The sequence below is a fragment of the Euwallacea fornicatus genome, chromosome 4 (genome assembly GCF_040115645.1).
Source record: "Euwallacea fornicatus isolate EFF26 chromosome 4, ASM4011564v1, whole genome shotgun sequence".
Classification (NCBI taxonomy): domain Eukaryota; kingdom Metazoa; phylum Arthropoda; class Insecta; order Coleoptera; family Curculionidae; genus Euwallacea; species Euwallacea fornicatus.
In genome coordinates, this window is record NC_089544.1 from 2829225 (window position 1) to 2852007 (window position 22783).

At 36.9% G+C, this 22783-nt stretch overlaps 1 protein-coding gene across 2 annotated transcripts in view; it reads left to right on the forward strand.

Annotated features, from left to right (window-relative positions):
- Positions 1-22783, forward strand: part of ETHR (ecdysis triggering hormone receptor) — a 51160-nt gene that overhangs the window by 3708 nt on the left and 24669 nt on the right. For both annotated transcript variants that reach the window (XM_066281473.1, XM_066281474.1), the window contains exons 2-3: positions 3412-3703; positions 4092-4302. In XM_066281473.1, coding sequence (XP_066137570.1) covers positions 3476-3703; positions 4092-4302 — 439 coding nt within the window. In that variant the 5' untranslated portion in view covers positions 3412-3475. The remainder of the gene's footprint in view (positions 1-3411; positions 3704-4091; positions 4303-22783) is intronic.

Here is a 22783-nt window from a genome sequence, read left to right on the forward strand (position 1 = left end):
TTTTCCTTTGAATGTGCTAAGGATTTTAATTTAAACTTTTACTTCGTTGTTTTAATATGGCCGAAAATTAAATGTTATTTGTGCGATTTTTAGCGGTTTCAACCGATTCGACCTCTGTTAAGTAATCCATATAATTCCCACGTAATTGTAATACATACACCTTGGAATGGCTGAAGAAATAATACGTTAAAAGGCAGCCTCATGACCATACTTGGTCGCCTACAATATGGGAACACACAATCGTAATTATAAGTTTATGCGTAATGGATGGATGAAAATTGATATTCGAAGAAAATTTCCTATATAGCTCTCTGTAACAAGGATTTAGTACATTTTTCCTAGCAAATTTTCTTTGCTTCACACAGGAAGGAAATATAAGCTGCACGCCCCTTACTTCGAAGTAAAGCTAAAGATACGAAGCATTAAATAACCTTCTTTTTGGAGTTTCTTTCCAGGATGCCTTACTTATTTTAATTCGAACACAAACCCACACAATGCCTTTGTAAATTAAGATCAGGAAATGATCCCCATTACATGATGTTCCTTTTGTACAGTTAACCTTTTACCAGTTTAACCCTTTAACCCTAACCCTAAAGTTGAACTGTTAACCCTAAAAGCAAACAGTTTTGAGGGCCACAAAAAGGTCGTTATACGAGTAGGGATATTTTTTCCAGGCTTTTCCTCCTTTTCACCAATTTCCCAATAATAGAGATGTTTCATCCTCAGAGCTTCCCTAAAAGGCTTCGGAGCAACCATACACCTTATTTCGTGAAACCTCTTTAGTTAAAAAATTGAGGTTTGCCTTTCGTACTTCAGGGTTCTGCAGTTATGCGTCGATTTTAAAAAGGTTTCAGGAAAATAAGAGGGAAACAACCAATACACTTTTGGTATTTTTAGCCTAAACCCTGAGAGGTCGTAACTTAAGATTGTCTTTTCGCTGTGGATTCTGCGTTAAAGTTGATGAATCATACACATTTTTCCCTTGGAATTTTTTTGTCGTTGCACCCTTAGAATAATTATAATATCTAGCAATGTCGAATTTCGTGTGATGAAACATTTAAATTAATATTTTTTCCGAATTGCTATACAAGAAACTACACCAGCGTTTCTTGGCGATCCAAGATTTTTAATACTTTGGAACAGCATGTGCGTGCATAGCATAACTCACATACACGCACACATAACTCACATGAGCGCTTAACGTACTAACTAAACTGAAATGAATATTTCAATTTTTCGTTTTCGTTTTGTGAAATTAACGAAGTGAAATTTTCATGAACCCATAAGAAATAAATTTTCTCGAATAAAATTAATCGAAATATGGAAATTTCTTCCGCATGGAACATGTAAAGCAGCTTCAGAATAACTGCTCCTCTATCCATATTTTACCTTGAAAGAAAACGAAATGGGCCCTTCAGATTGCATTGAACTACTCACGCCATGGCCATGAGACTCAAAAATTGCATTCGCTGTCTGACTATATACTTTCCGCAGTTAAACGAAACTCCTCTAATAATAATTAAGTAGTCTCCAAGTAGAGAAAATCTTATCTAATTCTCTTACTGAACATCACATTTTATTATTCAAACGAAGTTTCCTGCAATCCTGAAGGACGAATTTTCAACACTTAATGGCCAACCATTAGCGAAAAGTGTATACTTGAGGTAATGTGGTGTCTTAATGTCTTGTACTTCAAAAGAAATTCTAGTTAAATGGGGCACTAAAGTGGAACTGTTGTTGTAAAGTTGTGATATAATGGAGCCGTGATGTAGACTCAACTTAGATATCTTTTTATTAAAGTTTAATTAACTACCAGTTAACTGGAAGAAGGCTTTAGAAACAACGTTGGTGGTGTTCACGTAAAAATTATGTAAATGTAATGCTTCTTCGATATGATGGGTATGTATACTACGTGACAAAGAAAAGAGAACACCCCGTAAAAATAGTTTTATTTAAACATATAAATAGTTTGCATGTTTGTATATGGAAATACAAAAAAGATTAAATTTTCAGCCATATTTATTAACGTAATTACGAATTATCAGCAATTTATTTTTTTTTACTATAAAAATTGCAATAAAACATCAACAATATGACTGCAAAATATCATTTATTGATATATAGCGTGATTAAAAAGTGCTTTTAGATTAATCAAAAATGCCCTGAGGCAAAATGTAGCGAAATTTTCATCAATTGAGCAAGTTTGAGAGAGGTCGAATGGTGGGTCTACGAGAGGCTGATTGGTCATTTAAGGAAATCGCCACTACATTGAATTATAGTGTAAACACTATAGTGAGATGTTGCCAGCCACGATTCTAAGAAGGGCAAACAGACAGAAGAGATACTCGAAGAACTACAGGACGCCAAGATCGCCACCTTTGAATTATGCCCCTAAGAGATAGGTTCGCTTCATCGAAAACGCTGGCGGATCAGTGGCTTGCTAAGTATGAAAGGCCCATTAGAAATCGAACCATTTACTGCCGGATAAGAAAATTTCCTACCGTCCCCGTCTTATGTCACCTCTCACCTTAAATCATCGTGAAAATCGACTGCACTGCTGCAGAGAACGAATATATTGGAATCTGGAATGGGATAATATCGTGTTTTGGGACGAATCCAGATTCTGTTTGGGTATGCATGATAGTCGGGCAAGACTAAGAAGAAGACGGGATCCTCAGTTTAAAATACAGAGGCATGTCTATTGGACTCTTGGGGTACGCAATGGATTGGGGTGCAGTTACATATGGTAGCAGGTTACCTTCACTTTTCATTAGAAGAAGTATGACCTCCCAGTAATACATTCAAGAAGTCCTAGAACCTCATCTCGTGTCTTATCTGGAAACTCTTGTTAATCCAATTTTTCAGCAAGACAATGCATGACCACATGTGATTAGAATGACCATAAACTCTTTTCAAGAAAATGCAATCAATTTGTTACTTTGACCACCTCGACCTCCGGACCTGTCATCAATTGAACATATATGGGATATTGTATATAGAAGGTTGCATAATTTATCTTTTCCTCCACAAACCCTAGCGGCGTCATGTCATGCTCTCCAATTAGCCTGGAAAAATATCTCCTAAGAGGACATCAATCATCTCATTAGATCCATGCCTAAACGTGTAGAGGAAGATACAAGACACAGCGGAGGACCGACAAATGATTTTTTTTTGGTTTTTAGCAATTAAATTTGTTCAATTTTCCACTGAAATATTTGTTTTAGCGTAAGAAACATGCATACCAAAAATTGTTTAAATGAAACCATTTTTACAGGGTGTTCTCATTTCTATGTCACGCAGTACATTTGTTTGAGTAAGGCCGAATTTGGCAATACACCCCCAAATCACTTCGGGTATTTTATTGTCAGCAATTACTGATAATCCGGAATTTCACCGTCTACGTCTTTTTAGGGAGGGCCTCCGCACTTAACCCCCTGTCTAGAAGACACTTATCCCCACCGCACTGAACGATGACATGATCTCGCATATGTCGGCGCTGGCCCCGCCCCAAGGGTTCAATGTCAGCGCCTTCGCAGCTGAAGTGAATACAACCACTGCCAACTACAACTACTTGTATTCCGGTACAAGTCCCGACGGTACGTCCACCGGAAGTTCTGCCACATTTGCCGCCAATGGCAGCCTAAATGGAAGTGTGGAGTATGGTAGTCCAGTGTTTCCCAGCTACATCCGGACCACTTCTATGGTAAGGAAAATCATCGGACGAATTAGGACTTTTTGCACATTTGCCACAATGATTAATTTTGATACTAATTTGCGGCCGCTTCACGTGATCTTCCCATCTAGAGGGTTTCTTTGTGGAGCTCAACCATGAGAATCTCAGTAACGGTAAAAGATGCGAAGTTGGTTAAATTAGGGCTAACTTGGACCATTTTGAGTTCGAGAATCTGCAATTTTCAAAAGCTGAACCTTGACGTGTGATGCTTCGTCGTGATCAGAAAAAAAGCTGAATTCAAACGTGAAAATCCAAGATGTACTTCGCATCTGTTATGGCTACCGAGATGCCTATGGTCGACCTCTAGAAGCGGACTTCACAGAACCGCAGAATTTATTTGCAATCTATGTTGTTGCAGGTGTTTTGCATACTAATTATGTGCCTGGGAGTAATAGGGAACGTGATGGTGCCAATAGTGATCTTCAAAACGAAAGACATGCGCAACAGCACGAATATTTTTTTAGTGAATCTTAGCATAGCGGACTTGATGGTGCTGTTGGTGTGTACACCAACCGTGCTTGTCGAAGTCAACTCTAGACCTGAGACCTGGGTACTTGGAAGGGAAATGTGTAAGACACTTTTATTATATTTTTTTGTTAATTTTTCCACGCGCCTGAAACCTCTGAGAGACTAACTAATGTCAGAGATGATTAAGTTAGACACCCCACAAATAATTATTATAATTGGTTAGCGTTTTCAAGTTACTAGATGGACTCTCAGAGTCTCTACAAAACTAAAAATTTTCTACAATTTACGTAGAAAATGCTACCTGCTGAAATTCTCTTCGCAGTGGCCCATTTAAAACAATCCCCCTGAAATATCTTAAATGGAATTTTTTCTTCGGGAAAACCCGAGACACGTCAATTTTACTTTTAAGGGGGACATTTTTAGATCTTAAATTCGTAGGTGTAGAGTCATCCCCCTATATGAGCTGAGAACCCCCTTAATAATTTTAAATGACACAGGGGGTCAAGTGGCACATCAAATTAAAGGTATTTCAATTCTATTTATAAATATGTTAAAAATTTTTTGCACCACCTTTCAATCTTGGAAAAACATCGTTTTAAAACATCGGTTAATTAAATTGAAAAATATGACCTAAACTTAATAATAAAAAACCCACCAATAGCATAAAACATGATGTTCATCATCGAATTCTTTAGATAAGGTGGGGGGTTTTGTTACCATTGAACAGGTAGTTTTGTTCCGATTTTACACTGATCAGAATTGTATCGCGAAATTTGTCGATTCATACGACGATTCAAAGCATCATGATTTACACCACTGTAGAAAGGATTGAAATTGTCACCATCTATTTCAAAAACAATGAAATAGCTCGAAAAACTGCAAGAATTTTGAATGGAAGGCATCCCGATAAGAATCTGAGCCACATCTGTGTGAGGAATTTAATATCTAAATTTATGGAGGCTGGATCCATTGCTACCGAACTGGATTACGTAAATCAAGAAAAATTTATTTCAATCGTCCGAGATTTAGAAGCAACATCAGGTATTCCACGTAGTCGTATTCAGGGGATCTTGAAAAAGCATTATTTCTATCCCTATAAGGTGCATCTCATTCATCAGCTCAATGAGGATTATCCAGATCGTCGTAAGCAATTTTGTGAGGTGATGAGTGAAAACATTTTGGTCGATCCTAATTCGTTATATTCTACATACTTTTCTGTTGAATGCACAATTTTTCTAAACGGTTTCGTCAACAGAGATAATTGCAGATACTGAAGTAATGTGAATCTTAAAATTATGAGAGAACAGCATTCACAATATTCAGAAAAATTGAATCTATAGGCTAGGATTTTAGGAAATCTTATTGTGGGACTTTTTTTTAATCTGGTAACCTGACGAGTGAATCTTAACTAATTCTGCTTCAAGACTTCAACTACTTTCGCATTGTGGATATCCTTGAAAACGATTATCAGAGGCCATAGAATGACGTATTTTTCCAACAGGATAGCGCTCCGTGTCGCTATGAAGTTCCTATACGTAACTTTTTGGACCAACATTTTCCCGAACACTGGATTGGCAGAGGAGGTTTCATTAAGTTGCCCCCAAGATCGCCTGATTTAACACCATTGGATTTCTTTTTATGGGGTCATTTAAAAACTGTAGTTTATGAAACGAAATCCACCTCTCGCGAAGATCATCGCCACCGAATAGTTATGGCATGTGGAGAAATAACTCCCGAGAGACTATAAAACGTTTGGGAAGAGGTTGAACAAAGACTATTATTGTATGCAAGGAAATGGGTCGTAATTTGAACATTTAATTAAATAAAACATTATTTAATTTTTTTTTTTCAATTTGTTTCACCGATGTTTTAAAACGTTTTTTTTTTTTAATAATAAAAGCGGAGCAAAAAAATTTCAGCTTATTTAAAATTTAAATTGAAATACATTTGATTTGATGTGTCACTCGACCCCCTGTGCCATTTAAGATTCTCGAAGGGGTTAACACTCCGTTTAGGGGGATGACTCTGCACCTACGAATTTGTAATCTGAAAATATCTTCCCTAAAAGAAAAATTAACGTGCCTCGGGATTTTCCGAAGGAAAAAATTCCATTCACGATATTTCAGGTTGACCGTTTTGAATCAGCCACCCTGTATGTTGTTATGTACGAAGGCACAAATCAAGAATGATTGGAGTGGTAACCATAATGCTTTGCTCCCTTAACGTGGTATTAAAATCCATCGAAACCCCAATCGCTAGAAATAATTACTCGACATATTTACACAAGGCTTATCGAAAAGTCGTGTTTTTTCAGCAAAAGTAATATATGCACCCTTTTACCTATTATCGTTAAATATAATGTTTATTAATGCTCTATAACAAGATTATCTGCTGCCCTATTTCAGGCCTGACAATGTTGTAAATACTGCATATAACCGTGTTTTATTGTTATGGCGGCACGGAGGGGTCCTCCACAGGCCCATTATTTAAGGCAAAATGGACAGACACCTAAGATTCTGGTTATTTAATCGAACCAAATTGTTTTCATCAGGGAGATATCGACTCTCCTCTATAAGACATAAATAGTTCGTTCACACATGAGGGTGGTGTGTGTGCATTTTGCGACATGTGTGGTTGATATCCTCGTATATCGCCACCATTTTATTAAGGCCGTAATTTACATGACCGAGCAAGGGGGTGTAAAACGTCAAGTTAAATTTGTTCGTAATAAAATTACCAAGAAAACTGCTCCAAATTGAACTATAACTTAGGTTCGGAATTTATTTCCCAGTTCTTCTCTGCCTTATGGGACTATTTGTAAAATTCCTGAGGTTTAAATGGAATAAAATAGAGAAGAAATATTAAAAGTTTGTTTTATATTCTTACTTAAGCCATTGTGGATTTCTATTAAGTTGGAATGTTAACAATTTGTAGGAGCCCACATTGGGTCCAACAACGCTTTTCAGTTGTTGAATTTACTTAAGTTTTATGATTTTAATTGCTTTTTTCCGGAAGTAGAGCACAGTCGGTTCGACTTTTAGAGAGCTGAAGAAAGTACCATCAGTTCTTGGTCCACAACGCCATTTTTACCACTATTGCGCGTATTCCTCTCAACTACCGCACTTTCAAGCCCCGATTATTGTTTTAAATTTGAAGAGCTCATGATCGCTAATCATAAAATTAGACTCGGGATTTGAAATTTTTGGTACAGCTCTAGAAATCAAGGAAGACAGTTAAGGGAAAACGCGGGAGAGGAAAAGGGTGAAAGAGCGAACAACAAAATGAATTTTTCTACCTCACAGTTTGTGTTTTGAGAAAGTGACAGAGAATCGACTAACAGAACCATTGGGAAGGCAAGGGCACTCAGATCTTCTGAAGTCCTTAGCCAGTTTACTACAGCAACACGCTCAGATTTTAGAAATGATGAGACCGAAACGTGTTACTGCATTTGATGCAATTAGATACGAAAAAGCTGTGCGCAAGATGAACAGAAACGACGGCGTGAGGATATTTTAAGGGAGTGTTTAGCAAAGTTTCACAGCAATATAGCTGAGTTTCTGCACCGATTCATAACCATGGATGAAATATGAGTCGACGTGTCACATCTGAGACGAAAGAGCAGTCAAAACAATTGACTCTAAGGGGAGAATTGGCTGCAAAGAGGATCTGCAGGAGAGGTGATAGCGTCAGCTTCATTTTTATTGACTATTTCCCCAAAGGAAAAACAATAAACAGAGGATATTATACAAACTTATTCCAGCGTTCGAGGGAATAAATTGGGGAAAGTGACCGCATTTGGCGAAAAAGAAAGTATTGTTACATCAAAGAAACGCACCATTTCACACTTCCATCATCGCGATGGCCAAAATCAATCGATTTTGTTTCGAATTTTTTCCTCACCCACCCTATTCGCCAGATTTAGCCCCTTTCGATTATTTTCATTTTTCAAACTTGAAAAAAGCACTCGGTGGTAAGAAATTTGCCAACAATGGAGAAGCGAAGTCAGACGTCGATGGCCATTTTGATATATTCGAAGCTTCTTACTGTAAACAAAGTATAGAGCATCGCTACGAAAAGTGTGTCCATCTCAAAGGACACCATGTTGAGCAATAATGTAATATTTCCAATTTGTTCTCTTTAAGTGTTAGATCGAGTACTTCTGGGACCGTTCCCGTAAATCTAAAAATCAAGCATTACAATGTTACAAAGTTGAATCTTACTCGCGATTTGTCAAAATCAGTTAACGGTTTGAACGGTGAGCAAGCAAAGAAGTGGTAAAGTCTCTTAACAACTAATGTGAAAATTGCAGCAGCCGTCTGAAGTTATTCCTTTCAAAAAGTTCTAGAAAAATCTTTTGCGCTAGAATCCAGTAAAACTGACCTTTGGAAGATGGCATGTGAATAAGTACAGCGTCCATAAAAGTATGTGTCATCTTAGTTCATTGAGAGTTGTCGATCTACCTTGAGCTGAGACTTCTTTCACAGGTTATTCTAGGAGTCTTATAGACACACTGAGTATCTCTATCATATCCCGATTACCAAGATCTTTTATATCGCTACATGAGAGATTATGAAGGAGTCGATGAGTTCGTAAGGGTAGTAACTGTCCAACAGAATTGTTTGATGGTTTCCGGAGACATGTTTGTGATGTTTGTTCCTCATATAAGTCAAAAAACGGCCCAAATAATGGAGTCGCCAATTGGTCGGGTACCGATGAGGTCTCTTCCTATTATAATTCTAACACTTTTTTTGTTGAAAATGATGACCTTAAGCCAGCCTTTTTGCTCCCCTTTCGAACACAGTTGTAGGCAGGTAGTATGGAAAATGTGTTAGTGGTTCTTGATGCATGTTTAGGTACTAAGGGTTCCTAATTTTCCTTGAATTTCCCTGATTAAATTGAATCGTTGCCCTTATTGCTTTGTTCCAAGGGAAGTTGCCAGCGATTCTTCTCATCCTATCAATGGCTCGCGATTTGACGTGCAAAGTTTGCTTGAAACCACCTATTTATGTAGCACCTAACAGTACAATGAACTGTATGGCATCATTTGGCTGGAATTTCACTGAGCCTAGATCTTCAAATTAAGAAAAAGGCTACTGCTATTCTCACTAAACTCCATTAATTACCTCGATTAGGGGACAATTTCACTCGGAACGGTATCACAGCCCCACGTAAGAATTCGAAATTATTTTAGGGTGTCCCACTTTCATAATAATCAAAACATTACGAGTAATTAACACAATGCAAATGTACGTCGGCGTATTTAATCTTACAGCGTGATAATAGAAATTTCGTCACCAGTACTCGACTTTATTTGCATAAAGGTTCCGAACAAGTTTTTTGCATTTAAACTAGCAGCGCTGTTATGATACAGATAATGATGTTATTACTCATAATCCTAACAAGCCAGTTTATAAAGAGGCGTAGTAATTGCTAATTACCTGCTCGGAATTTTCATAATCGGTTTTCCTACCTACTCACAGAAAAGCTTATCTGTATGAATTTTAATTAATTAATTCTTGAAATGGGCACAAGTTCTTCATCTTACATTAGTTTCATATGCAATGATGTTAGATGCGATAAGTGCGGTCACAAAACAAAACTAATGAGCCAAATAAACACAGAAGGTAGTTAGCATGTCAAGCATAATCTATCAATGAATGACTGATGCCGATTACTCTATTAGCTCAATTTTGTTTATTTTGGTAATAGATTTGTTCCAGTTTAATCAGTCATCATCGTTTTAGGGTTTGAGTCAACGGTTGTCGTACTTCATAAGTAAAGTTCATTCACTATTTATTTTCATGCAAAGCAAGCGGAACATGCAGCAATTTGCATAGCAAATTGGGCCATGTAAAATTCCAGTGCCTTGTGTGTTAAGTTGTTCACCACTTTTGCACTGTTCTCGGAAGCTTTCTCAACAAACCTTAACCAGTCATTTATTCAGAAGCGTATGGGCTATCGGATCGGACATGCGGCTTTGATGTGTAGCCAGTAGAAATCTAGAGGCTTTCCTGAATGTGCCCTCTGGATGATTCGAAATTGTCTCAAAAACATAAAAATTAGTAAATTGTAACATACACAGGGTGTCCCTGAAATACTAGACTGCACAGACGCATAGAGACGCGATATACGATATGATTTAACCTAGCTGCACTTAATTTGAAAATTGATGGTTATCGAAATATAGGAAGTCAAGTTAGCACTCTCTAGATTTTTTCACTTTACTTTTTTTGCAATTATAGTGATTGAGTAGAATCTCGCCTTTAGTGGTTTTTGGAGGCTACAAATCGAGCTCTGTCTAAACTTTCGATGAGCAGCAAGAAGTTTTTTGGTCACCCGGTATGAAATTTAGTATTGACTACTATATGAAAAAATCAAGGAAGTCATCTTAAAGTCAAATGATTGCTTGATTTTAACTTATCAGTGATTCAGTTTTCTGAGATACATTAACTCACTATCCATGTTACTTCCACGAGCTCTGTATTTGGAGGAGGTGATCTGCAAACTGCATTTTTTTGAAAACCGTCAATCATACGGTTCTCCATAAAGAAGAGTATTTCGAGCATGATATCCCATGTCTCAGTCAATATAGTCGATTTGGTCATAAATTGTCACTTGTCCATATACACCGTGAACCAAAGGTCCCGCATAAACTCATTTAAGTTTGAAAAAAAAAATTTCATGAAAATGCTGCAACAGGTCAAAAATTGTTATAGTTGTGTTTTTTCTTTAACGTAGGAGACATGTACATGTATAGCGTTATCCTCGTGGAAAATAAAAGTTCGTTACCATTTTTTTCTTATCAAACCCCTGTATTTTATGACGTGTTTGTATTCTTTGAAAAATTCTGAACATATTTCATGTAACGTACCCGTATAATAATAATAGTAACACAATCGATGGATTGGCTGAAGCGGGCAATTAGAATGGCCTGCTAGGTCGCCTGGCCTTACCCATATTGACTTTTTTTTATGGGGTTATTATTAAATTTAGATGTGGGCATGTTACATGAAATATGTTCAGAATTTCTCAAAGAACTCAAATTCGTCATAATATACATGGGCTCTATAAGAAAGGAAAAAAGTGCATTTATCTGCCATATGGGTAACATGTCTATTACGGCAAAAATGAACTAAAGACATTACTCGACGTGCCCCAGTATTTTTATAAAAAATGTTCCCTACAGTTTTTAACGAATTTATTAGAGACTTTTTCTCCTCCATGCGCATTCCTGTTGAGGCCATCAATGTATCCGAAAGCCTTCGGAACAAAATCTAAAATTTATCTCCGGACGGGCAGACAACTTTTACTTCAAACGCACAGAAAGATTGATAGCAAATGATCCGAGTCTCAGCCAGTTAAGGATTCGTGTGTGAACGACTTGTGATCAGCATGGCCGATGATCAAGGGTTTGTGTTGGCCCACGAATTTCAATCCCAATGACGACTACCCCAATAAATACCAATGCCGACCTTGTCTTAAGAATTTCCTCCCTATGCCTCGATTAAAAGCTCCTGTAACAGGCTCGTGTTAAGGTTACAGAATAATGGCTTGAGATGACCTTGATGGTTTTATGTAACTTTCTAACTCCCGCAGGCTTCGGGTGATAAACTGGCGGTTTATGGCCGATTTATGGTCTTGAGACGAGATTATTGATTAGGCTCAAGTATCAATAATAAGTCATCGAACATTTTGGACAATTTTTATAGGCATCGTGGGACGCTTGACGTAAAACCGCAAAACTGTATAAGGTGACGGCTAATTGCGCCATATCCTCCCATTATTATTTTTCATTCCTTTTCGATGCCTTCTTATTAAGAAGCATATGATTTGGGGAGAAGTATAATATAGATCTGCTTCCAAATGATGCGATTTATTATATTTCGTCCTCAAAACACAATAACGGTCTGGAATTCAAACAAATAGGAAGCTCATAAATTATTATGTCCGTGTGCATTCTTTCCGAGTAGAATAGAAAATACAATATATCTTGATGGTAGGGGGAAATTCCAAAACGGTCGAATATCATCATTACATGCTCTTCACAGTTTTAAAGCTCGAAATTAACCGACTTAATCTTGGAAAAAAGTGTTTAACGTGTCGTTAACTAGAATTCAAATACTTTTACGATTGGTACGTAATTAACGTGGAATTGTCGTGGACGAAGGGGCAAAATAAAAGGAGAAGGTGGCTTCATTTTTCCTTAAAAAAAAATTAGTGGATAATCCAAGAGGGGGCGGAACCGTTTAAATAGCCCAGGAGCTGCGCAAGGGGGTATAAAATATGAATCCACCATTGATTCAAACGGTCGAGTATTATTTCGCTATTTCCTGCGTCAACACTTCTCTGCAAATTTTGATGCGATGTTTTTACAGTTAATCACACCTCTGCTCTGACACGTACTGCGATCCGAAACGAGTCCAGCAATGATACAATGGTACCGAATAACACCCATAAAATTGAATTTCTTTATAAAGGCATCATCAATTTGTTTCTTAAACAATGGATCTGCATTGTCCAAAAACCGCAAATATTTTAACGGCCTACCTTTTGTATTAAACCTTTTCGGTCTCTCCAAGACTAAAATTTCTCATTGAGATTCCGATCGAGTCAAAAAAGAAATTCTATGCGCCGTGTCTCGAAGTGTGCACCGGCCTTAATATGGACATACAGATGTTTGTTTTAAATCTCTCCGGTAGCGATGTAATTGTCTTCTGTTTTGTTCATGAATCGTGACTAAAAGAAGATAAACAGTGGGAAGAACGGGACATAATCTTCTGTTGATCCTTCTTGGGAAATCCTCGAAAGTATTTTTCAATGGATAAGTTTTTTTTGTTTCGTCTCATTGAGGATTTAGTTGACAAGTTCATGCAGAGTGATAAAATAGTCTCGGTAACGGTCAAAGAAGGCAACTTTTTGCGAACTAGTTGGCAAAATGAAAATTCGAAATTTCGTGCCAGCACAAAAGTGACGAAGGCTCTAAAATATCTCAGATACCTCCATGTTGGATGTAAAATTTCTAGTCACTAGATATGTGCAATGCCAAACTACTAGAATCTGAGTTTTTTGTCCACCCATGCTGCTCTGCAGCCTTTGCAGCACACATGCCCTGCGTCACACCCAATGTTTAAGCATTTCTTCGTTAATGCAAAAATATGCGTCATAGCAGCGATCTCTCTAAGTCGCCTCTTCAGTGGTGATGTCGACGATTGGGTTTGTTTCAGAAGATTCTTCCCCAATGTCCGTAAACGTTAACTTGCAACAGACATTTAACTTCTCCCATGTTTTTTAAAGAATTTTTCGTGAAATGTGATAAAGATAAAAATATTTTTAAAAATTAAATGGTGAGAGCAGACATCGGATTTGCTCCATAACTAACGTATAATCTCTGCGACTACGACAGCCACTTTATCGCAAAATAGTTGATGGGTATCATAGTTGCAAAAATTATGAAAAACTGATTAAGCATGGGTGCCGCTCATGGGGAGTGTACTTCAATGGGTAAAAATCGCAAGTCCTGCGAGAAAACCGGTGAACCAGTTCACTGTAATTCTTACAATGCAATATCTAAAATCTCGATTTGGCTCGATTTTCTAAAATTCCAAAAACATTGTTTTTTACAGGGCGGCTCAAATACAACGGGCAACTTTTCGCTTGTGAAACTATTTCCAAAAAACAGAATATGATCCACTATGATCCTGCAAGGTTTTCTAACTGACGGGCTGCGCAATCACCCTGTATACATTTCTATATCTTTGGTAATTTATGTCGGAAGATTAAAACTGCCAAAAAACGAGGCTACGGCCATAAGTCTTGCATGTTTATTTAATTTAGACGTAGGAACCGATCTGCATTTTATGCCAATTCTCGCCGAAATGAAGAGAGTTCAGTAGGCGGCATTTAAATTGGGAGATATTTTAAAAATGCGCCGCCATTACGAGATTTCAAGTAGGTAGGTAGCTATTCCAAATACGAAAAGGTCACTCTGATTGCTCCATTCATTGAGGAACACCGTTTTCGCAAAAAAAAACCTGCCGGCCATCTCCTCTGTCCAATCATCTATCCACAATAATCAACTAATGGACCATTGTGTCCAGCTTTTTAATCCAAAAAAGCATCGAGCCAATTGAATTATTTATAGCGTGCTTTCCATAAATCAGATTGTAGTGTCACACGGCATAACAAATGTAAATTATTTCTTACTGGGCCTATTTGCATAAGCCCGGTCATGTATCATATTAATGGGAGCCTCCACAATTTATATGTCATTCGAGGTTTCTGACTTTAGTTATGGATGCCCGATTTAATACGGATATAAACAAGTCGAGGATTGGGCATTTGCATACTACCAGGTATGTTTTGCGGCGTCCGCCTTCGATAAATCAATCTGTCTTCATTTGGTATTATTTGTTTTTATTAAATTGTTGCATTTGTTTAATAAATGGAATCTCTCATTATGTCCCGTTTCCCTCTCGATACTAAATTACGCAGTCTTTCCTAGTAACTGGACGGTTAAAAGGCTGACAGGCGCATTGCTTCATCCTGCAGTCTGCTGGAACTTAGAGCAGATGAGTGATAGGAGATGCCAGTGAACTTAAAATGTGAAAAAATTCCCTTTCAGCCCTTATGTATGAACCCATCTACAAGTTTCGACACATATTTTATAATTTTTTTGTGGCTGACTGCTCTGAAACTCACCCTTTTCTTAAAAGTTCTTGCTTCAATAATTTATGAGAAAAAAGTTAATGAGGACTGTGCGCCAATAATCGCCCCAAACGTTCAATAAGTTCGTGCTGATAACCAACAGGGAAGTTGTTAATAAACGGGGGATTTTCTAATATCTTATAAACCACTTTGGGACATCTGTGTTGAAGGTTTTGTGGCAAGTTATATCGTTTGTAGTCAGAATGCGTCACTGAACATCCCCTCAAATTATTATTTTGGCAGGAACTGTATTTTCCTTTCTTTAATTAATTGATTTTAATGGTTTCGAGCATATATGCGATCATCGCGTGTGAACAAATTTCCCACCTGGACGTTTTCCCATAGCTCCTATTAGCAGACCATATCAGTCGACCGATAATTGATAATTACTCTAGTTTATTAAACATTAAAACCTTTAAAAGCAATCTAAAATTGCCATTTTACGTCTCTATTTCAAGGATTTCTATAAGGGATTTAGCTGCCCGTTTAAATTTGTTCGCCATCAAAATTTCTGCAAGCACCAAAACTTCTTAGGGTAAATATTTGCTTAAATATTCCTCAAAGTACTTAGTATTTGCCATCGATCCCACGTCTCATTTGATAAAGCAGAGTTGAAATATTTATCTTGAAATTCGTTCTTATGCTTCTTCATCGAAATTTCTTAGACGCCTCTAAGTTTAATAAGTCAAAAACGAGCTAAATCGATAAATTCTTGTAGGGATTAAATTATACACGCAATGACAGTAAGAAAAAAGTCAATGGTCGTATTACCATGCTGGGAGCGCACTGATTCGGGTGACCGAATGCGCCATAAGAGAGAGGTATAAGCGGATTTACACACATAAATTAATCTTAATGAGAAATACCTCGGGTAATTTGAATTAATGCACCATGTTTCATTTGAAGAACTGGAGTTTTTGGTCTGGCAAACTAGGGAAAATGATGAAATAAAATTACCATAACGTTATGCAAACTACAGCTATCTTGAAAACTGATAGAGTTAGCTATATGAACGTGTATAGGAGAAATTTGTAATTTTTAGATGCGAAATGCTCAATAATCCTCAAGGTGCTGTGCGAGAAAAATCGGACTTTCTGGGACCAAAACAGTAATACAACTGTCCAGTATTGACCGGTTATTCGCGGGTCCAAAATTCTGTAAGGTCGAATATTTGCTCTCGGGCGTACATTTTACAACTGCACTATATTATTTACGAGTGTTACAAACCTGTAGTGGTTCTTATTGGAATAAATTGCCTTTCTTGAGAACAAGAGACGGTTCATTATCAAGAATGTTAACCGCATATAAGGCATTAAGCAATTCGCTTTATCTTCCTCAAACAATCAGTAATTGCCCTGCTCGCAATGGCGTCTGATTGTGAAGTGAAAACTGCAACAGCTTCAGATATAAATCACACTAAGCAAAGATTTGATTGTAAGTGCGAGCCATTAAATATGGGGGAAACGACAGATCCGAAAAGTTAATCAGCCGGATGAGGGAAATTAGACAAGTTTAGTGATTAACTCTCTTATCAGTCGACGTTTCATCATCATTTTCCCTTATTAGTTTTGTGTTATCTGTTATCAAATATTTGCCCTTAGAACGTTCGCTAAAGAGAAAAAAATTGCTTCGCGAAGGATGTCTAAAGTTTACGTCTAAAGCAACACCATAAGGTCTATTGGTTAATTGTGCTTAGGTCAGGACCAATAAGGATGCCCATCAGCAGGAAAAAAGCTTTGAGCTCCATGCCACCCACCATGCCCCCAATGTGATTGTATACCATTTTGGTCCAACCGAATGGCCAATTAATAGACTTCTAACAGTGATACGTAAAAAAGCCATGATGTTGGTTTTGCAGTAAGATAAGTGTGACAAAGTCAAATCCAGTACAGACCTTATAAAAATTCCACCACTGTTGGTATTAATTTTGTGTCTTCATCGTAGACTGTCAAAGACCGGTCATTTATCTACAGCAGGCATGGACTGACCGTAGCAACTTACGAGTTATGAGAACATGTGGGGAGCCAATCAAAGAGTAGAGACGTACCAGAGTCACAATCATTTATTTGGATATTTTTGAGAGCGCACAAATTTCGAAATCTCGATTCCAACCCTTGAATGGCTTTGTGCTCTCTAGACTCCTCACTTAGCTGCAAAAATTTAAAAAACTTACATATCGCTACAGTCGCATGTCCCATAATCTGCATCCTCTACAGAGCTCAATCACAGTAACAAAAAGTATTCTGTGTCTGAGTGTTTTTCGCGCTGTCCGACTCCCGTTTCCTTATCGATGTCCAGTGAATCGTCACGTCTGGACAATTGTGGCATATACAGCAACTTTCAGAGGGCGAGAGCGAAGAAAATACTCTTTATGTCACTCTAACTTTATTAATAAACATCGACACATAAAGTTATTATGGCTGGTGTTACACATGTTCCCTGTGCAATAATAAATGTTCAATATACTATACTATCGCTCGTATGTAGGGCAACTTTTTAAATTCGTTTTTTTTTTAATATAAAAACATAAATTTGACATAATCTATTGCATTAATTATTAATTAAAATTAAAAATAAACGTATTAATTTTACGGTTTATTTGCTAAATGTATTAAACAGTAAATAAAAAAAATATTCTAAGACATATTGATCAAATATAGAGCAACTAAAACCTTTCCTATTATATACAAGGTGTTACAAAAAAGTAGGCCAACCCATCAACCACAGATTTTCTGAGGAAAAATTATGTGACTTTTATTGTCCCATTTTTCATTTGGACACCCGTGCTCGCTACACAGGGTATCAAAATTGTAATAATTTTTTTTAAATTTAATAAGTCAAGTATTTCTCAAAGAAAATATTTAGCTTAAAAAACTTCATATTATAAAAAAGAGGAAATCTAATATTAATTGACAATTAACAAAACTAAGAGATTGAGGTACATTTTGACCCCCCCCCCCCCCCCCCCCCCGTGAACTTGTCTGGTTATACGTCAATAGCTTCCTATTAATATTTATTTAAAACACTATTCATTTTTCACAATTTGTTGGTTCTTACAAAATTTTGATAATTCTTCATTTGAGAGAAAAATTGAAATTAAGACCAGGCTCCTTGTAAAACAAGCTTGTGAAAATATTCAAGAGGCATTTGACCAGAAATGATAAAATTCATAGAATTAGATTTGCATTTAATCGAAACATTATTATTATAAAAATTAGTTCCACCTCGGGTTAATCCTTCCAAAATGTAACAAAAAATGATGTTTATACACTCTATATAATATATATACACTGTGTTTAAAAAAGACGCTGCAATATTTACAGGGGCGATTTCTCAGGTCAGTTTAGGAAAAAAAACTTCCTATAAGCATAGATCCAGAAATGTAATATTTCCAAAATACAGGATGTACATTTTTTTTTAACTAACAGTTTTTGAAAAATCATTTTAATATTTTTTGACCATTTTTTTTATTTGGTAGCGTGGTTTATAGCAATGAATGGCTAATTTGGCCATAATTAGGTTAAAATTATTAAACCCATTTATGCCAGGGAGGACACTTTAACAAAATTTATTAACAAAAGAATATACGCGACTGACTTTAATGTTTTGAACTTCTCTGAGAAAATGCTCTATGTTTGTTATTCTTTTCTCATGAATTCTTCTGTCGACTTCATCTCTAATGTTCTCTATGGAGTTCAGATGAGGCCTTTGAGTCGACTAGATCATCACATCAACCTTATGCACAGTTAACCACTCTAATTAATTTGAAGTTATATTTCTGGTCGTTGTTGTATTGGAACGTCCACCAGAGGCTCGTACTTTCTTCTGCTCAGGGTAGCATGTGATTGTCTAGAACATTTTCATAAACCTATCGATCCCTAATCCCGTCAATTTGTACTAATGAACCCATGCCAAATTCTCCGAAGCGCCCTCAAACTATAATACCGCCACGTCCATGTTTAACTGTTGATTTAGTATATTTCGGATTAACTACCAATCAGTAATTGGTCTTCTCGTCCAACAAATTCCGTCTGATTTGAACAGTTCAAATCGATGTTTATTTGAGAAAGGAACAATCTTTCATTTTTCATACGACCAGTTCACATGCTCTTACGCAAAGTGCAATCTAGCCTTTCTATTTTTGTTCGATATGAAAGGCTTCTTGGCCGATTTTCTTCTATATAAAACAGCACTTCTTAACCTTCATTTTATGATACTCATACTGAAACACATAGCTCTTGTTGTATGCAACTTGCACTCTTGAACTAATCCTGCACAAAGAACATTTTAATTTTTCTGTCCATCACTTGATCAGGTTTTTGATTTTTGGCCACACTTCGGAAGTTCATCTAAAGTTGCTCCATTTTTAAAGTTAGAAATTCCCCTGATATTATTGATTTATTTAAATTTATATTTTTGCTATTTTGCACTGCTTTTCACTACTTTAAAATGTTCCTAATATTTCTTCTTTTATCTGATGTGTAAGATGAGCCTCTTGGCATATCGAAATATTTTCAGTCAATACTGCGAGTAGTAAACAAATTGGTTGCTATACGTATGAACCCTACGAAAAACATAACAGTCCGAAAAAGGGGAGCAAACAACATACAATATATTGAAAATATACAGTAGGGACCAAAAGTTTGGATACTTCTTCTGAACTCAAATATTTATTCGAAACGACACCATTTTTAAAAAATATTTTATTAATATAACTTTTCAAGTAAGGGTTGAGTATTTATGCAAAAAAAAAACAAAAGTTTTTGCCTAAAAATAATTACAGGGAATAACGTTATCCTCGAATGGCGAAAGTTTGGAAGCTAATTTTCACAAATAAAATAACTAAAAATAAACATTTAATGAAAAACTCAATATTTTGTGGCATATCCCTTAACTTCAATCACAGCAAAACACCGTTTATGCACTTTTTCCACAAGATTTCGACAGATACTCTTCCTTAGTTTATGCCAACGATTTTCTTTGGGTGATTCCCTCTCAGGTGATTCAGAGAGCTTAAACTTCAAAACAGGAACATTATTTTCTTCTATCCAGTTTTTTATTAAACACGAAGCGTGCTTTGGAACGTTATCATGTTGGAAGATCCATTAGAGGGGCATGTTCCACTCTGCAAAGAGAAGCACATGATTCTCCAGTATATGTTTGAAACGATTCATAATATTATAGTATCAATAACCGCTAAGAGACCCGCTCCAGAGGAAGAAAAGCAACTTCAAACCATGATAGTACCGCCACCATGCCACGCGATGGGAATTTGATATTTTTGTTGAAATCTACTTGCTACGGTACTGTATTCCAGCACTTCTAAATCGCTGAAATTTACTTTCATAGCTGAATAAAACGGTACTCCATTTTGTCGCTGTCCAGTTCAGATGATCTTTTGCTAACTGCAAATGGACTTTGCGATTCTTTTTAGAAATTAGAGGTTTCTTAATAGACCTCTGTCCGTAAAGTCCTACATAGCTTGCTTAATGTCCTCTTTGCAGTTCGTATTGACACTTTAATGTCATAGTTTATGGACAATTCTTTCGTAATATCGACAGCCGTCAATTCCGGATTGCCATTTGATAACTTTTTGATGATCCTTTCAGCTTTTGCTGAGAACCTTTCAGGTCTCCCACATGTATTCCTATTATTAGTAGTGTGGTCTTCGCGACACTTCTTCAAAATCTCGGAAACGGTTCTTTTTGGCACTCGCAAGTTTCTTGAAATGTCGATTACACATCGATCGCTTAAATGTAATTCCACCATTTTAGTCTTCAATTCACTCGAAAATCATTTAGATTTGGGCATGTTCCTTTACTGAGAAAGAAATAATTTGCGACGTTTACCCGGTATAAAGGAAATATAATCCGTGTCTGAGATCAGTTTCCAAACTTTCGCCCACCGTCAAAATGAAAATAAACAATAATAACATTCCTTGGAATCATAAGCACCTTTTTTGTTATTGATATTTAAGAACATAGCTCTACGTTTATCGCAATATTGAAGAAAATTGTTTTTCCATTCGGAATACTGAAATAATTCAAAATTAAGTAAGTTCCCAAACTTTTACCCGCCACTGTATTTGTACCCTTACAACATTTGGACAAACAAGAATTATCTTTTATCAATTTTAAAAAATATTTTTTTGGAAACATCCTTATTTTTCATTTTTAATTTGTTGTTCTACACGTGAGCGATAGTGTCGGGTTTCTTCGACTAGCCACGGGTTTGTTTGCCCAACTCGCATGAGGAGCTCGATTGCTCAAGGCCCTAACGTCCCCAATTACGCGGACCTCAAAATACTCTAGACAGCACTCAATATTTAGAGCGAAAACATTCTCTGTGCGATCGTTAGAAATCTTCCTGTCGGTTTATTAACACGAAACGCTAAAACAAGCCATCTGACACATACATCTAAATTATAAATTTATCCGATATTCGAGGAAATTTAATCACCTTTACTCTCGTTTTTTATAACGCTAATAGCAAAATGTCAGAAAATATTCGTACAGTGCCGGAGGTTGATTATGTTGGTCGTGTGCCAATAATTTAGATTGTTTGCTCGCAGCTCTTCCGCGACAAGCGTTAAAGGAGACTTTGATTTAATAGGTGCCTTTTAATTTGCCTCGGTGTTAATAACTATAAATAAACACTTCCATCCTTTTGAAACCACGGAAAGCGGTCACTTTAATGGTTTATTAAATAGCCTACCAATCTTCGACTTTGATAAGCTCAGTTAAGTCAAATGAAGCTTGCGTAATTGACTAAGCGTTTCGTCCTGTCTAAAATTAAGTCGCCAATTGGAAGGATTCTCTTAAGGCGGTATTCCACTAATTTTGCTAAGTAACCGATGGAATGCTATCGACCATCGTAAAAAAACTTTCTTTACCATTTACGTATCGGTTGGTATTAGCTGCGTATATGGTCCCAAGCAATTTAATAGTAAAACTGGTGACATGGCGAAAATTCAAATATTAAGTCTGATAAATAGCTCGTCGCAATTTTTCGTTATTAGAAAATAACTTTTTCCTAAGAAATTTAAACGTCGTTTATCATCAAGGACACTGGGGTGTCGAAACCGGTGTAAAGGGCCCAGGCAATAATTTTGATTTATCAAAATCGTTCGTTCCAATGAAGGACGAAGTTCTTGTTAGCTCTTATAAGAGTCCTTTCCTAATTTCGGGGTCTTTTCACAACAGGACACTTTCAGAAACCACTTTTCTATATTGCCCCTTCTCGTTCTTTCGTCAATTTACCATCAGGTTTGTTATGAATGGCCCGTTTGCCGACGAGTGGAACTAAGTATTTGTCCGAGTAGACCTCGGTTATGTCCTTTTTAACGACGAGCACCTTAATTAGTGAAAAACCTTAATTAAGCTTGTGCAAATACACATCGAGAAATTCTAGTCATTGCAACTCCCAGAGACCAAGTTCCTTACTATTGTCATATGCCTTATACCAATGGTCCATAAAAAGCTTTGAATATGTACCCCTATTAGGGACAACGAGCCAAAATTGTGGTCTGCTATTCCATTTGTGGTCTCGGACTGGTACTATGAAATCCGGGCAGCGAGTAGTTCCGTAATCACGTGAAGCACTCACACCAGATGTAGTTCAGCAAATATCACTTAAACGTAAGAGATCGGTAATCCAGTTTTCGAAGGGTTAGTTACGGTGTTGAAATCGCTTATTATGACTCAGGCTCGACCAACAGCGGCCCTCAAGTCAGAAGAATGCTCTCTTCGCATGAGGGAAGTTTTTCAACGTCTCTTCAGCCTGATTCACCTTCGCCACCAACAAGCACACATTCACTTAATACAACTTTCAGATGGTGCGATGAGTCTTCTCGTGCTTTGTCTTCTTTGTGGATTGAAA